Source organism: Semicossyphus pulcher, unplaced genomic scaffold (assembly GCF_022749685.1).
Source record: "Semicossyphus pulcher isolate SPU_LCO1_2020_fin unplaced genomic scaffold, fSemPul1.0.p SCAF_4, whole genome shotgun sequence".
Taxonomy (NCBI): domain Eukaryota; kingdom Metazoa; phylum Chordata; class Actinopteri; order Labriformes; family Labridae; genus Semicossyphus; species Semicossyphus pulcher.
Window position 1 is genome coordinate 312,607 of NW_027211715.1, and position 16,840 is coordinate 329,446.

Sequence of the window (16,840 nt, forward strand, 5' to 3'; positions counted from 1 at the left end):
GACCAAAAGAGGTCAGCTAACATGATCATGTATTGCACGGTGTTTTCCTCTTTGTACTGTTTGGTTGTTTCATCTTGTCTGATTGTCCTTCTCGACCTCTCCATGAGAAACCTAAAAATAGGGTCTCTAAACATTAACGGTGGCAGAGACGGGCAGAAAAGGGCTTTGGTTTCTGAAACCTCTAACCAAAAAAGGGTTGATGTGTTGTTTTTACAGGAGACACATTCAAATCCAAGGGATGAGACGGAGTGGAGGTCATGGTGGGAGGGTCCATGTCTCCTTAGTCATGGCACTAACCTTAGTGCGGGGGTAGCTACTCTGTTTAAAACAAATGTGAATGCTACCATCTTATCCTCCACTGAAGTGGTGAAGGGTCGACTGTTAATAGTCAGGGCAGTAATAGAGGACTCTGTCTTGTGCTTTGTTAACTTATATGCTCCAAATCAAGGAGCAGAAAGAGTAGAGTTTTTTAACCGACTGAAAAATGAACTCACAAATTATCATCAGGATCAATTCATTTTGGGGGGGGATTTTAACTGTACATTAGATTTCACCATGGACAGGATAGGTGAGGAACCCCATCCACAGTCATCTCAGAACCTTAAAAACATCACAACACATCTGGATCTGCTCGACACATGGAGGGTTAAACATTCACAGTCCAGACAGTACACATGGGTGAGGGTCAGCAATAACAGGGTGAGTGCAGCCAGATTAGACAGGATATACATTTCACAAAGCCTCAGCTCGAGGTTAGCACATAGCAGCATTAGTCCGGTTGGTTTCTCTGACCACCATCTTGTCAGCGCTGCCTTGATTCTTTCGCCAGGTGAAAGAGTTAAATCCTACTGGCTTTTTAATAACCAGCTACTGCAAGACAGATTTTTCTGTCAGAGCTTCGAGCTTTTTTGGCAGCAGTGGAAAATTAAAAAAGCAGATTTTAGTTCTTTGAAGCTGTGGTGGGAGGTTGGTAAGGCGCAAATTCGTGTGTTTTGCCAGCAGTATACCTCTCATTCCACTGCTAAAATCAAGGCAGCAGTTCAGGGTCTTGAAGCCAGCATTAAAACCATTGAAAAGGGTTTACATAGAGACTCAGACCCTACTACTGGTCAGCTGCTGCGAGAGAAGAGGCTGGAACTGAGCTCCTTCCTGCAGGAGAGAGTGAAGGGGGCTCTTGTCAGGTCTCGCTTCCTGCAGCTCAAAGACATGGACGCCCCAAGTTCATTCTTCTTCAATCTGGAGAGGTCGGTGGCGCAGCGGAAGCAGATGACCTGCCTGAAGCTTCCAGGAGGCAGAGTGACCACCAGCCCGGGCGAGATGAGGAGCCACGCCATGGAGTTCTACGCTGACCTCTTTGGGGCAAAGCAGTGCAACATGGAGTGTCGTGAGGAGCTCCTGGAAGGACTTCCTCAGCTCAGCTCGGAGGAGAAAGCTGCCCTGGACCTTGAGCTGACTCTGGAGGAGCTGACAGTGGCTGTCGGTCAGCTGTCATCAGGACGGGCACCAGGGATCGATGGTCTCTCCACTGATTTTTATCAGCGGTTTTGGAATACCCTTGGACCTGATCTGCACAGTGTTTTTATGGAGTGTTTTAAAACAGGATCTCTCCCTGTTTCTTGTCAGCGAGCAGTGCTTTCCCTGCTGCCCAAAAAGGGAGACTTGGCCTTACTGAGGAACTGGAGGCCAGTTGCCCTGCTATGTGCAGACTACAAGGTTCTGTCCAGAGCGTTGTCAAACAGACTAAAAGACATCCTTGGAATTATTGTTCATTCTGATCAGACTTATTGTGTTCCTGACAGGACGATCATGGATAATATTTTTCTTATTCGGGATGCTTTTGATGTTTGTAAATTGTATGATGTGGACTGTGGTATTGTCTCTTTAGACCAAGAGAAAGCGTTTGATAGGGTGGATCACACGTATTTGTTTTCTGCACTGAGGGCTTATGGTATTGGTGATGGGTTCCTTGCTTGGGTTGGTCTATTGTACAGTGGCGCACAGTGTATGGTGAAGATGGGGGCAGGGCTGAGTCGGCCAATTCCTGTACAGCGAGGGATAAGGCAGGGTTGCCCTATCTCCGGTCAACTGTTTAGTTTAGCGATTGAGCCCTTGCTTGTTAGGTTGAGGGATCGACTCAGTGGTCTCTCGCTGCCCGGGTCCTGCACTCTTGATTGTTCTCCTACTGTCTCTGCTTATGCAGATGATGTCTATGTTTTTGTCTCCAGCCAGGGGGACGTTCAGTGTTTGCGGGATACCCTGTCCCTATATGAGAAGGCCTCATCCGCACGGGTGAATTGGGCAAAAAGTGAAGCGTTGTTGGTGGGACAGTGGAGGGGTCGGGCAGTGCCCAGTCTGCCTGGGGGACTTGAGTGGGGGAAGGAGGGGCTTAAGGTGCTGGGAGTTTTTTTGGGCAATGAGGGCCTCCAAATGAACAACTGGGAGGGAGTGAAGGAGAAAGTGTGCGCTCGGTTGTCTAAATGGAAATATTTGCTACCCCAGTTGTCATATAGGGGAAGAGTTCTGGTCGCCAACAACTTGGTCGCCTCGACTCTTTGGCACAGACTTGTTGCTTTGACGCCACCAAAAGGACTGGTGGAGGACATACAGAGAGCCATCCTGGACTTCTTCTGGTCTGGACAGCACTGGGTCCGAGCAGCAGCCCTCTACCTGCCTGTGGTTGAGGGAGGCCAAGGACTGATCAACATCCAGGCAAAAATTGCTTCGTTTAGACTCCGGACTGCACAGAGGCTGCTCTACGACTGTGGCCCAAGCTGGTTTGGCACAGCTCGATTACTGCTGAGGAGAGCTGGGCGCTTGGGTTATGACAAGCAGCTTTTCCTCCTACAACCCAAGGACGTGGACGTTACTCGACTCACACCTTTTTACAGCTCGGTACTGCAGGCGTGGCACATCTTTAAAATCACACGTGCCACAAATGAGATTCCGGGCATGTGGCTGTTTGAGGAACCCTTGTTCTTCAACACTCTCATACGAACAGAAACGCTGCAGTCTGCCAGCCTGAGAGCTGGTTTCAGAGAGGCCGGCTGTACCAAACTGGGCCATCTGATGAAGATGACGGCTGAATCTGTTGAAACACTGAGGAGGAACAGCAGCATCACATCAGTCAGGCTGATCAAAAGAGTGGTGGAGGAGGTCTGTGCTGCCCTGCCGCAGCCTTCCAGAAGGTTTGTAAGAGACAGGACTCTGTATGACCAATGGAGCGAGGAGAGCGAGTACTGTTTCCCCTCTCTTTCCATCACCCCAGCTGTAGGAGAGTGGCAGGAAGGAGGAGGCCAGCTGCTCTCTCTCACAACCCCCCACCTGGACAAGTTTCGAGATGTGGGGAAGAAAGCTGTGTACCAGGCCTGTGTCAAAGTGCTGAACCTGTGCTCTCTGGCAGGTCTAAAGGAGTCGAGGTGGACTGAGGTTTTTGGTCCAGACATTTCCCCGAAGGGCAGCTGGCGGTCCCTGTACAAGCTGCCCGTTGAAAAGCGGACAGCAGACCTCCAGTGGAGGATTGTTCACGGGGCAATAGCTACGAACAGATACAGAGCGCACCTTGATCCGGAGCTGGGGGAGGGGTGCATTTTTTGCTCACAGGTGGAAACGTTGGCTCACTTATTTGTTCAGTGTCCTCAGCTTTCAGAACTGTTTGAACTTTTAAAAAGGTGGTTTCAGGGTCTCGGGGAGGACTTCTCATTTGTTTTGTTTATTTTTGGCCCGAAATACAGCGCCAGGAAGAAAACCATTTGTACTCTGCTGAACTTTGTTTCTGGTTCTGCCAAGCTGGCCATCTGGCTGACTCGCAGGAACCGGACTGAGGGCGCTGGCAGTGTGGAGCTGGTACCGGTTCTGAAGGGACTGTTGAAGGCCAGGCTGAGGGTGGAGTACTCTTACTACCACATGATGGACAATCTGCAGGCCTTCAGGCACATGTGGGCTGTTGGGGGGGTTCTTTGCTCTGTGGGGGGCGATGGAGAGCTGATGGTTCATTTTTGATTTTGGTATTTCAGTGAAAGTTTTAATGTATTTTTGAGGACCTCATTTGATGAGGTGACAGTGTTTTTTTTTTTTTCCCTGCAGTGGTTAAATAAAGGGATTTTGAAAACCAAACCTCTCTCCTCTCTTGGTTTCCTCTCTTGGTTTCCTCTCTCCTCTCCTGGTTTCCTCTCTCCTCTCTTGGCTCCTCTCTCCTCTCTTGGCTCCTCTTTCCTCTCTTGGTTTCCTCTCTCCTCTCTTGGCTCCTCTCTCCTCTCTTGGCTCCTCTCTCCTCTCTTGGTTTCCTCTCTCCTCTCTTGGCTCCTCTCTCCTCTCTTGGCTCCTCTTCCTCTCTTGGTTTCCTCTCTCCTCTCTTGGCTCCTCTCTCCTCTCTTGGTTTCCTCTCTTGGTTTCCTCTCTCCTCTCCTGGTTTCCTCTCTCCTCTCCTGGTTTCCTCTCTCCTCTCTTCTCTCCTGGTTTCCTCTCTCCTCTCCTGGTTTCCTCTCTCCTCTCTTGGTTTCCTCTCTCCTCTCTTCTCTCCTGGTTTCCTCTCTCCTCTCTTGGTTTCCTCTCTTGGTTTCCTCTCTCCTCTCCTGGTTTCCTCTCTCCTCTCTTGGTTTCCTCTCTCCTTTCTTGGTTTCCTCTCTCCTCTCCTAACAATGTTACAATGTAACAAGTCTTTAGAGCAAAGAGTCGGTCTAGACCTGCTCAGAGATAACTGGTTATGATTTGGCGCTATACAAATACATTTGATTGAGTTTGATTGATTGATTTCTAAGCACTTCAATCAGAGGTATTAGAGAACAATCTGAATAGAATGATGCCGTTACACATATGAAAATCAAGTGCAAATGTTCTTGATGTGTCAAAATACTCAAATGTTTCGCGACAAAACATGAAAATAAAATGTGTTCTGTGTCACTAAAATGAAAATAACACAACATATCAAAATAAAGTGCATATTAAATGTATTCTTAGGTGCCACTGAAATATGGCAGACAACACCTGGGCAGGTCGCCCAGGTATATTATTGTTTCTTATTTTATCTGTCCAAGATCTTCATCCACAATTGACTTATACTGAACATCCTGCATCCACGCTGTGCCCGCACCTTTAAAGCGCCGAGTCATCCAGAACCACGACGACTTCTCTGAAGACGAGCCTCCTTCACAAAACAGTCGTGGTGAAAAAAGCTTTTTGGGCTACTTTGTAAAACGTAACTTGTGACAATGCAAACAGAGCAGACACATATTGTGATGGAGAAACAGGAAGAGGGACATGCCACTGTGTAACAGCACTTAAGTCACAGCAGAGCTGTAGGTGTGTGCATAAAAGGGTTACCTGTGTGGTGTCCTGTTAGTGCGATCCTAGGTTGATTATCTAAATCATTTGTCTCCGTTTGATCGCTGTGATCACAGGAATTTGAGGGAAATATGAGGGCGTCTTAAATCCATTAAATGTATCGATATGAGAGTCGGGAAAATCGACACATTATCGTGAAAATGAAATATTGCGATACTTCGGTGCATCAATATTTGTGCACAGCCCTAAGTATAACCCAGTGAGGAGGAGGAGGAGGAGGAGGAAGTCAAAAGTCTGACAATAATTTATCCCGAAGCCTCTGTTCCTCACTGTAGTGACAACCACAGCAACGCAACACACAGCAACGTGTGCGTGTGTCAGCAGGTTAGAGTTCGGTGGTTGGTGAAATCTTCTTCACCTTTTTGTTCTGTTTTGACCTTTGAACCCCAAACAGCAGGATGTGACCTAACCCCCCATTGATAAGAACACCCCTCCCCAGTCAGACAGTCTGTAGTGCAGCAGTGAGACCCCTGCTGGCTGCTGTGAGTCATGTCCGGTAACAGGTGTGCAGACAGAGAGGACGGTCACATGATGGAGGCAGTGCAGGTCAATAAAAATGGTTGGTGGCCGTGTGTTCTGCAGCGTTCACACAGGTGTTAAGGAGACACAGAGATGGCTCTGTGTTTTCTCTGTTCAGGTGAACAATAGCCTGACTCAGATGACCACATGAAGTAATAATACTACACCTCTACACCTGTACCAGCGTTAGCCCTACAGGTAGGATGCACAGGTGATGTGAAGTCACACTTGTGAGTAGGGATGGGTACCGAAACCCGGTATTAAACAAGTACCACAGTATTGATAAACTTATGACGTTATTGGTTCTCCTTTCGGTACTGGAGAACAGTGTTGTAGTCGGGTCCCCAAACCTCGAGTCGGAGTCGAGTCTCGAGTCCCCAGTGTTCAAGTCGAGTCCCCGTTATCCGAGTCCTCAAGGTTCAGTTATGATCAAACTAAGCGCAGCTTGAGCTCTATCACCTGTGAGTGTTCATACTGTTCTCAGGTCTGAGACGGTGTGATGTCATGGAGCCAAAGGATCAATAAATCATTATAAATGATGTTGATCAGCTTTCGGTGATTTCTTTACTGTGTTGTATTGATGTATGAATGTCTTCTTTAACTATTAACTTTAAAAGAGAAGTTACAATTGTTTCCATGGTTACAGTGATGTCACTGCAGTAAAGGATTGTGGGACATTCTGAAGACAGCTCTGATGGAGCTCTGACCGCTGGTACCCCCCCCAACGATTACACTGTAACCCCGACTGACTGTGGGACCTTTTGGATGTGTACAAAACACATTTCATTCAATGATCATTAGATTCGGACTGATCCTGTCTGCGTGTCTACAGATTTAAACAATCAAAGAAGTTACAGCGCTGTGTGTCGTGTGTAAATGGACCCCGCGCCAGGGAGAAGCACTCCTCGTTTCTGCTGCGGTGCGATCACTGCAGCTGCCTAATAAACTCTAAAATACCTGCAACCCACCCGACCTCGTGTTCCCCAATCCACCGTGACATGACTGCAATCCGCCACTCCAGTCCGAGTGTGCAACAAGTACAACAACACATTTACTTGTGAGGGCAGAAACCAGGCGATCTGTCCAAACAGCTGTCTACGTGGCTCATATACAGGCAGAGACATGTGCCACACTTCTCACTGGACACTGTTACCCAGCAAACTTCGTACACGTGATGAAGCGTGATTGATAAGCCACGCCCACTTCCAGCCAGCCAAATTAGTTTTATACAGTATTTCCATCATCACAACATTGGAGTCTATAATAGTGATCTGTTCTAAACATTGCTGTTTCTTTTGCTGTGAATAATTATTTTACATTTCAGAAAATAAAGCAATCTTAATTCTGTTCTTAATTTCTTATTATTTTCTCTTAAAAAATAACAAAAAGAAAAGCGATAAAATCTTAACGTTACCTGTCCCTACCTGTGAGGAGGGCTTACTGAGAATCTGATGTTATGCTAAAAACATCAGCTGGTAGAGGTCGGGTTGGTTTTAGTCATGCTCCCAACAATCATGCTGTCTCTCTCTCGTCCACACAGACAGGTGGAGGCCTCACAGACAGACAGGACGTGATAGAAACAGGCCTGACATCCGACACAATGCACATCTGACACACACCAGGTGAGTACAGACTTTAGATCACAGCTGATGTTTCTTCTTTTAAGCTGATTACAGCTGAGTCAGACTCAGCTCTGTTCACAAAGCTTTAATATCAATCCCTTTTCAGCTCAGAATCCAACCACATTTATGTTCCAGACATTAAAACATTGCAGCTCTTGTTACTTGTTACATGTTCGCGGTGGCTGTGGCTCAGTGGTGGAGTCGGTCGTCTCTCAGTCAGGTCCGGAGTTTGATCCCTGGATGTTACAGTCACATGTCGAAACTACCAAAACATGCTTAAACATGGCTCCTGAATAATTTTGTTTTCTGTTTGAAAGATGAGATAAATACTGAAAAAATGGATGAACTGTTGAACTGTTACTAAGCTCAACACGGTGCAGAAAGGAAAGAAGAGGATAAAGGAGGACTCAACTGAAGTAACAAGGAAGCTACATAAAAACTACTGGACACTAAAAGCAAGTTCTACAACAGATGTTGTAGATACAACCAGATGTTACGTTACCAGACGTGGATGGAAAGGCGTTGCTGTGCTGTGTTGCAGCTTATTAGGCCGACGATCCTGTTGCTCAACCGGGCTGGGGGAGCAGTGGTTCTGGTGAAGTTGCAGTTGTTGTGTTGGTGTCCAGCTGGAGGAAAACTGGTCCTTCGTTGCTCCGTTGTCCTTATTTGAAAAGCGGGCAGACTCTTTCAGCTGCTGCTAAACTACGGTTACTAGTTGGTGCTGAGTAAACCGGTAATATTTCACAGACCTAAGGGCCCGTTCAGACAGAGCGTGTTTTGCAGGCTGTAAAACGCGAGGCGCACCGCACTGCCTCTTTTGTTGAAGCCTACGGTAAAAAAAAGAGCAGCTCGCTGAGCCTTTTTTTCTACTGTTGTTAAGGCAACCACCGAATCATTAGCTATCATTAACCTACCGTTATATTGTAAACTGACAGAAGGCCTGCCTCTCCTTTCATCTGATTGGACAATCAGAAAAAACAGCAATGACCTGGCCTGTAACTTATTCTACTACACGGATGAACACGACACCTGGTTGAATGTCATCAGCTGTCACTCCTCCTCAGTGAAAAGATCAGGTATCTGTAACAGATGGAAGATAAGTGTGATGGAATTAAATGATTCAGAAAACACCATCTCAACTGTTTAAAATGAAACTGTCATGGTTCAAGGATGCCTCACAAAGTTCGAGAAAGATTCGCGCGTCGCCCAACAGGAGAAGGAGGGGCTCACAAATACCCCACCAACAGAGGAAATGAAGACCTGCACATTTTCTCTCCCTGCACCTGCAGACGCTGACACTGAGCCTCCTCTGATGGAGCATTCAGAGGATCTGGACATCATGACGGAACAGTTCTGTCAGATGGAGGTGGAGCTGGTACAGCTCAGGGAGCAGCTAGATGAACAGCAACCTAACTCCCCCTCCCTCCAGGATGTCCTGACCATCTTCAGGAGAGGACAAGAGAATGTCCTGAACACTCGGCTGAGAGAGTTTCAGCAACATAGAGCCATTCAGAGGAGACAGCCAGACTCCCTCAGTGAGGAGGTGAAGCAGCTCACAAGGGACAGACAGGAGGTAGCTACACTGAGAGAGGAGCTGCAGGAGAAGGACCGAATCCTTCTCAGTCTTCAGGAGAAAATACAGAGTGCTCTCTAACCACAACCACCTCTCAGAGCCAGACTGTCTCCACTCAACCCAACTCTGCACCTGCTCCACCCTCACCAAGCCCTACCCACAGGAGCTCACCCCCTCGCACGCAGCCAGCTTCATCCTCCAGCAACAACCCTGCTCCACCCTCCACAGAGTCTGCACCCATCCCACCACCAGAGGATCCAACTCCACCCTCCACAGAGTCTGCACCCATCCCACCACCAGAGGATCCAACTCCACCCTCCACAGAGTCTGCACCCATCCCACCATCAGAGGATCCAACTCCACCCTCCACAGAGTCTGCACCCATCCCACCACCAGAGGATCCAACTCCACCCTCCACTGAGTCTGCACCCATCCTACCACCAGAGGATCCAACTCCACCCTCCACAGAGTCTGCACCCATCCCACCACCAGAGGATCCAACTCCACCCTCCACAGAGTCTGCACCCATCCCACCATCAGAGGATCCAACTCCACCCTCCACAGAGTCTGCACCCATCCCACCACCAGAGGATCCAACTCCACCCTCCACAGAGTCTGCACCCATCCCACCATCAGAGGATCCAACTCCACCCTCCACAGAGTCTGCACCCATCCCACCATCAGAGGATCCAACTCCACCCTCCACAGAGTCTGCACCCATCCCACCACCAGAGGATCCAACTCCACCCTCCACTGAGTCTGCACCCATCCTACCACCAGAGGATCCAACTCCACCCTCCACAGAGTCTGCACCCATCCCACCACCAGAGGATCCAACTCCACCCTCCACTGAGTCTGCACCCATCCCACCACCAGAGGATCCAACTCCACCCTCCACAGAGTCTGCACCCATCCCACCATCAGAGGATCCAACTCCACCCTCCACAGAGTCTGCACCCATCCCACCACCAGAGGATCCAACTCCACCCTCCACTGAGTCTGCACCCATCCCACCACCAGAGGATCCAACTCCACCCTCCACTGAGTCTGCACCCATCCCACCACCAGAGGATCCAACTTCACCCTCCACAGAGTCTGCACCCATCCCACCACCAGAGGATCCAACTCCACCCTCCATAGAGTCTGCACCCATCCCACCACCAGAGGATCCAACTCCACCCTCCATAGAGTCTGCACCCATCCCACCACCAGAGGATCCAACTCCACCCTCCACTGAGTCTGCACCCATCCCACCATCAGAGGATCCAACTCCACCCTCCACAGAGTCTGCACCCATCCCACCATCAGAGGATCCAACTCCACCCTCCACAGAGTCTGCACCCATCCCACCACCAGAGGATCCAACTCCACCCTCCACTGAGTCTGCACCCATCCCACCACCAGAGGATCCAACTCCACCCTCCACTGAGTCTGCACCCATCCCACCACCAGAGGATCCAACTTCACCCTCCACAGAGTCTGCACCCATCCCACCACCAGAGGATCCAACTCCACCCTCCATAGAGTCTGCACCCATCCCACCACCAGAGGATCCAACTCCACCCTCCACTGAGTCTGCACCCATCCCACCACCAGAGGATCCAACTCCACCCTCCACTGAGTCTGCACCCATCCCACCACCAGAGGATCCAACTCCACCCTCCACAGAGTCTGCACCCATCCCACCATCAGAGGATCCAACTCCACCCTCCACAGAGTCTTAGGCAGGAACATTAACACCCACCCCAGGAGCATCGGGACAGCACAGACCCCATCCACAACCGAACCAGAGCCCCCCTCCGCCCAGATGCCTCCCACCTCCACTCCTCCCAGCATTTCAGCCAGCTCTACAGCCCCACCCGCCTACTGGACGGAACTATGCTGAGGGGGGCGGCATATTGAGCGGCAGCTCCACCCCCTACTGGTGACCTCAGGGACATACATCACATGCTACACCTGCTCTGCTCTAACTTATTACTGAATAATAGAAAAACAGAGACAGAAACATATTTAAAAAGAAAAAATGAAACATGATTACAACATAATCAAAAGCCAACACCACTGTACATTCCACGGTCATTTACCTGTCTAACAAGATTCATTCATTTCATCGAGTGTTATTTTTTCCTTGTTTTCAGTATTTCTTTGTTTCGGTGTTTGTCTTATTTTAAAAACAGAATTAGGGATATGCACTTTAACTGGTTAACCGTTAACCAACTGGTTAATACTTCCAGTTAAACGGTTAAATAAAATGTATTTTTTTAATATGGGAAACAAATGTTTTGTTGTCATTAGCCGAGCTGAGTCTGAGAGGAGAGCAAAGCGTGTGGGACTACTTCACCCAAGACGACAACGACAGTGTTGTAAATGATGCAGTGCAGTACTTAAACACAGCGGTGGTACAAGCATAATGCGATACCACATGCGAAGCAAACATCCACAAGCATCCCGAACGGCAGATCTAACGCAAGTTTCTCAACCAACTCTGTCCTCCATGCTTGCAGAGAGAACATGCGATGCACGGCGGTCTGAGGGGATGAGGCGGAAAATCTGTTTAATGGTGGAGAAAGTGTGGTCAGGAGCGAGGGGTTTCAGGAGCTACTGGGCTTTATCCAGCCTAATGACCAAATCCCATGGCAGGGCGCTGGGATGAAGCGCGGGCTTACTACACAGCTAACAACAAGGTTACAAACCCTTAAGGTGATAAAAGCATCAGGATCAACTGGCAGTACAAAACGGCAGCACCTGGGTCCATTATTTTACTCAACTTTACAGCAACATTACAGAGAACGCTGAACAAAAGAAAACACATAACGAATGGGAAACTTTAGAATCAGCGATCAAAGACAAAAGCCTGTGGATGCATCTGTAACAGAGCAACACGTGATGGAGAGCATGCAGGCGCTCAGACAGAACAAGGCCTGTGGTGTGGACAGCATACTACATGATAAAGTATTCTGATCATACATACACAACTGTTTAAGATTGTTCTAAGTGTTATTTGTATAACTACATGATGCTTTGGCAATATTGTTACATTCATGTCAATAAAGCTTATTGAACTGACATGGAGAATTGAGTCCTTGGGCAAGACACTGAACCCCAAATTACTCGCAGTGGCACAGCCATCGGGTATGAATGGGCATAGATCTGATTGGAGATTGGCACTGAGGCCTTTGCCATCAGTGTGTGGATGAGTGAATGTGACGTGGTGTGAAAGCAGCTTTGAGTGGTTGGAAGACTAGAAAAGAGCTGTATAAGTACAGTCCAGTTACTGTTACTCTGTCTTCAACCAGATGAAGGATTTAAAGAGTCAGTGAGAAGAAGCTGAGTTCAGCTCTCAGACCCAGAAGACGCTCGGAGGAGCATCAGAGAGCCCGTGTTTAATGTGAAGCTGTTCATTCAGAGTGTTCCAGGATTGAATCAGTTCGTTTCACAGGTAAAACATGAACATGAGGCTCATTGAGACTCTTGTGTTCAGGTCCCAGTCTGTCAGTTCCCCCTGCAATGATCACATCAACACCTCATGGCCACTCTGAGCTTTAAATCACTTCATCCTCCAACCAGCAGGGGGAGCTGCTGCCGACTCATATCTGTGTGTGTGTTTGTGTTTGTGTGTTTAGAGGGCCGTCCAGGCGTCACTGAGGATGATGATGATGATGATGATGATGAAGAAGCGTCTCCTGCGTTAAAGTCAGTTGGTGAGGGAATGATGGACCTCCCTAATGGCCAATCAGGCGTCACCACCACCGCTGCACCTGTCTCTGAGGTGAGGCCATGCCCACTCACCACACCCCACCTGTCTGCACATGCTCAGTAGAACACTGACAACAAAAGAAGCAGAAGCACTTTAAAGACACTACATGAATCTGAAAGTCTTTAACATACACTGACCGGCCACGTCATTAGGTACACCTGAGTTATCCAACACACCAGCTCAGCCATAAGATCTGCTTTCATGTTGCCTGTAATGTGCAGGATTTTTCTAAGCTGTCAGAGAGGTGTTAGTCCAATGAGATTTCATCATCAAGGTCATAACTGGTGGTGGGGCTGTACTGAGCTGCATTATATTCAGAGGTGTTCCTAATACTCTGGCCCCCTCATGTATGTCAACAAGGAGGACACAAAATTAGAGACACACCTCTTTATGATTAAGTTCAGTACGACAGCACCTTAACCTACGGCCTCAGTAATAAACATCATTGAATTTACACACTTCAGACTGTCAACAAAACAACAGTCCGTCTTCATAAAAGAACCCACGGCAGCGCTGTTGTTGAGCTGCATTAGATTGGACAGGTGTACCTAATGAAGTGGCTGGTGAGTGTAAGTGTAGGTGTTGAATGTGTATCTGAAGATATGACAGGAGGGTGATCCGATGGTTCGATATTCCAGTTATTTGTAAGCTTTGATGTGAGGAGCAGCTCAGTGATCCATGCAGTAACACTGTAACCCTTTCAGAGGAGCAGCAGCTCAGAGTCTCTCAGTGACAGAGTCTCCTCTGACCTCAAGAAGAGCTTCGACGCTGTCGTGTTCGACGTGCTGAAGGTCACACCTGAGGAGTATGCAGTAAGTCCACTGTGTGTGTGTGTGTGTGTGTTGCATATAAATCAGTAGAAATCTCATGTTAGTCCCTGCTCTGCCTCAGTTAACCAGCAGAGGGTGCTCTGTGTCTTCTTCTCCTCTGTCTCCATCACACGTCTCCATGGTTACATCATCAGTATCAGCTGGTTAACAGAATATTCAGTCACTCATTAATGTAGCTCTCATTTTACACCGTTGTTTATGTGATGTAAACAGGAAGTATAACAGGTGTGTGTGTGTGTGTGTGTGTGTGTGTGTGTGTGTGTGTGTGTGTGTGTGTGTGTGTGTGTGTGTGTGTGTGTGTGTCTCCTCAGGGTCAGATCACGCTCATGGACGCTCCGGTGTTTAAAGCCATCCAGCCTGAGGTGAGCTTCAATCAGCTGACTCAACAACACATTTTCATTTACAGTGTAATACCTGCACTGTTTACCTCTTATCACATGCTGCCTGTCTGCCTGTCTGTCTGTCTGCCTGTCTGCCTGTCTGGTCCAACGTTACGTCCGACCCAGAGCACAGTTAGGACAGTCTTTAAGCGACGCCCTGTGTTGAGGTCTTTTCAGACGGGGGCCACATTCTGCCTGCGTGCCCGCTTGGATCACAGGGTCTCACTGCGTTCCTCATGTCAAAAGACAGGCACACAAGCACTCTGCGAGTAAACACCAGGTGCTCTACGGGTGGTAACCATGGAAATAGCTTCTGCGCACTACTGTATCCCTGCCGGTACAACTGTATTTTCTTTACAGCTGGTGAGCCGATCGACAGGTTTCGTTTTGGCGGACGAGCTCTCCCCTTAGTGTCGGACAGAAGCGCGACCCTGTCCCCGCCCTGCAGCTGCTGACTGCGCTCAGAACGGGGCGTCTCAAACACCGCAGGAGACGTGATGAACTTTGTTTCTGTGTTGAGTTTCCTTTTGTCATTCTGTAAAAATCATTATTCTTTACTTTTGTCTCATCTTCTGTTGACTTGAGGGGAGAAGTTAGAGATCAGACATGTGTTGCCTAGCAGCAGTCACCACTTTGCGAGTGTTCACGTGGAAGCACATCATAAGACCAGGCGCAACTTCGACAGCTGTCAGACTCAGTGTGAATTCAGACCAAGCAGTCAGAGGAGTCAGGGGAGGTGTTATGTCACTGGTCTGTTCGGAGGATGAGCCAGGAGAGGACGAGACTCTGACTGAAGTAAAACTGTTTCCACAGTGTTCGGTGTGTCGCTCTGCACACACACATGATGGAAACACCAGCTGTGTGTGTGTGTGTGTGTGTGTGTGTGTGTGTGTGTGTGTGTGTCACTCGGCTCGCTGCCTGAAGCGGAAAGTATTAAATAACTGGAGTTGGGTAATAACTGTTTTTACTGTCACTCAGCCCACTTTTACCGTGCAAGCACCCTTTAAATGCCACGCTAACCGCTAACCTCTGACCCTGCTACATCACTGAAGCACGCACACACACACACACACACACACACACACACAGCGACAGTGTAAAACAGTGATGGATTCAGAGGAGTGTTTACTGTAGATGAATATTTGTGTTTCTGAGAGAGCAGAGAAAATGAAACGTGTAAATCCCGTCGTCATGGTGACTGTTTTCGTGTCTATGACTACGACATGTCTGAGGACGAATCAGACAGTTTGAATCCACAGAGGAAACAAGCAGGTGAGCAGGAGGAGTGCTCTCTGTGACTCTCTGACGGCTCTTACTCTTCAGAGGTTAACAGCTGTCTTTGTCCCGGTCAGCTGCTCAGACGTTAGTGTCGTCACATGCAGCTCCTGCAGGTCACGTGGGGACACGTTCAGGTGCAGCGTGTGTATTACAGTTTCCATGATGTGAGCTGCTGAGGCTCTGCTAAGTTAACCGTGGTGAGGGAGTCACCTTGGACGATGTCTCCGTCAGAGTTTGATGCATGGCTGAGCTCTGACTCGTCCAGATGTTCCTCTGCAGCTTTACGCTCCACATTTTTCACTTTTTACATCAAAACAAACAAAGAATCAGATTTTCCACCCGATCGTGTCCAAGTGTTTCTGGCTGCAGCCGCTCTCATTAAACGTGTTTGTTGAAGCTGAATGTCTGAAACACAGACGGATCTTCAGTCTCGTTACCGCTCAGAGCAGATGTTCTCTGTCAGCACAGTTCATTCAGGGTCACTCCATCATAAATACACCAAACTGGCTGTTGTTAGCTGTGTCTAACGCTTTATTTTCCCACTGTTCATAAACACATCATAACATCATAATACAATGCGAGAGAGGCTCTTAGTATTATTCAGCTGTTTACAGCATGTTTACACGAGAACGAGACGCACAAACAGACTGAGCTGGAACCCTCACTGCACATGTCACTGGACCACAGAGCTGCAGAGACACAGAGCTACAGAGACACAGAGCTACAGAGCTGCAGAGACACACAGACACAGAGCTGCAGAGACACAGAGCTGCAGAGACACAGAGCTACAGAGACACAGAGCTACAGAGCTGCAGAGACACAGAGACACAGAGCTGCAGAGACACAGAGCTGCAGAGACACAGAGCTACAGAGCTGCAGAGATACAGAGATACAGAGCTGCAGAGACACAGAGCTACAGAGACACAGAGCTACAGAGCTGCAGAGACACAGAGCTGCAGAGACACAGAGCTACAGAGCTGCAGAGACACAGAGCTACAGAGAGATACAGAGCTTCAGAGACACAGAGCTACAGAGCTGCAGAGATACAGAGCTACAGAGACACAGAGCTACAGAGAGATACAGAGCTTCAGAGACACAGAGCTACAGAGACACAGAGCTACAGAGACACAGAGCTACAGAGAGATACAGAGCTTCAGAGACACAGAGCTACAGAGACACAGAGCTACAGAGACACAGAGCTACAGAGCTACAGAGCTGCAGAGACACAGAGCTACAGAGACACAGAGCTACAGAGAGATACAGAGCTTCAGAGACACAGAGCTACAGAGCTGCAGAGCTACAGAGCTGCAGAGACACAGAGCTACAGAGCTGCAGAGATACAGAGCTGCAGAGACACAGAGCTACAGAGCTGCAGAGATACAGAGCTACAGAGCTGCAGAGATACAGACCTGCAGAGACACAGAGCTACAGAGCTGCAGAGACACAGAGCTACAGAGCTGCAGAGATACAGAGCTGCAGAGACACAGAGCTACAGAGCTGCAGAGATACAGAGCTGCAGAGACACAGAGCTACAGAGACAC

The 16,840-nt window shown here is 48.6% G+C and overlaps 1 protein-coding gene across 3 annotated transcripts in view; it reads left to right on the forward strand.

The window, feature by feature from the left end:
* ralgps2 (Ral GEF with PH domain and SH3 binding motif 2) overlaps positions 1 to 16,840 on the forward strand; it is a 93,149-nt gene that overhangs the window by 28,941 nt on the left and 47,368 nt on the right. For 2 of the 3 annotated variants that reach the window (XM_069679349.1, XM_069679351.1), the window contains exons 2-5: positions 7,400 to 7,481; positions 12,678 to 12,823; positions 13,516 to 13,623; positions 13,953 to 14,003. In XM_069679349.1, the coding sequence (XP_069535450.1) occupies positions 12,764 to 12,823; positions 13,516 to 13,623; positions 13,953 to 14,003 (219 nt within the window). In that variant the 5' untranslated portion in view covers positions 7,400 to 7,481; positions 12,678 to 12,763. Of the gene's footprint in view, positions 1 to 7,399; positions 7,482 to 12,420; positions 12,494 to 12,677; positions 12,824 to 13,515; positions 13,624 to 13,952; positions 14,004 to 16,840 lie in introns of those variants that run through there. The other variant, XM_069679350.1, reaches the window with a different exon arrangement.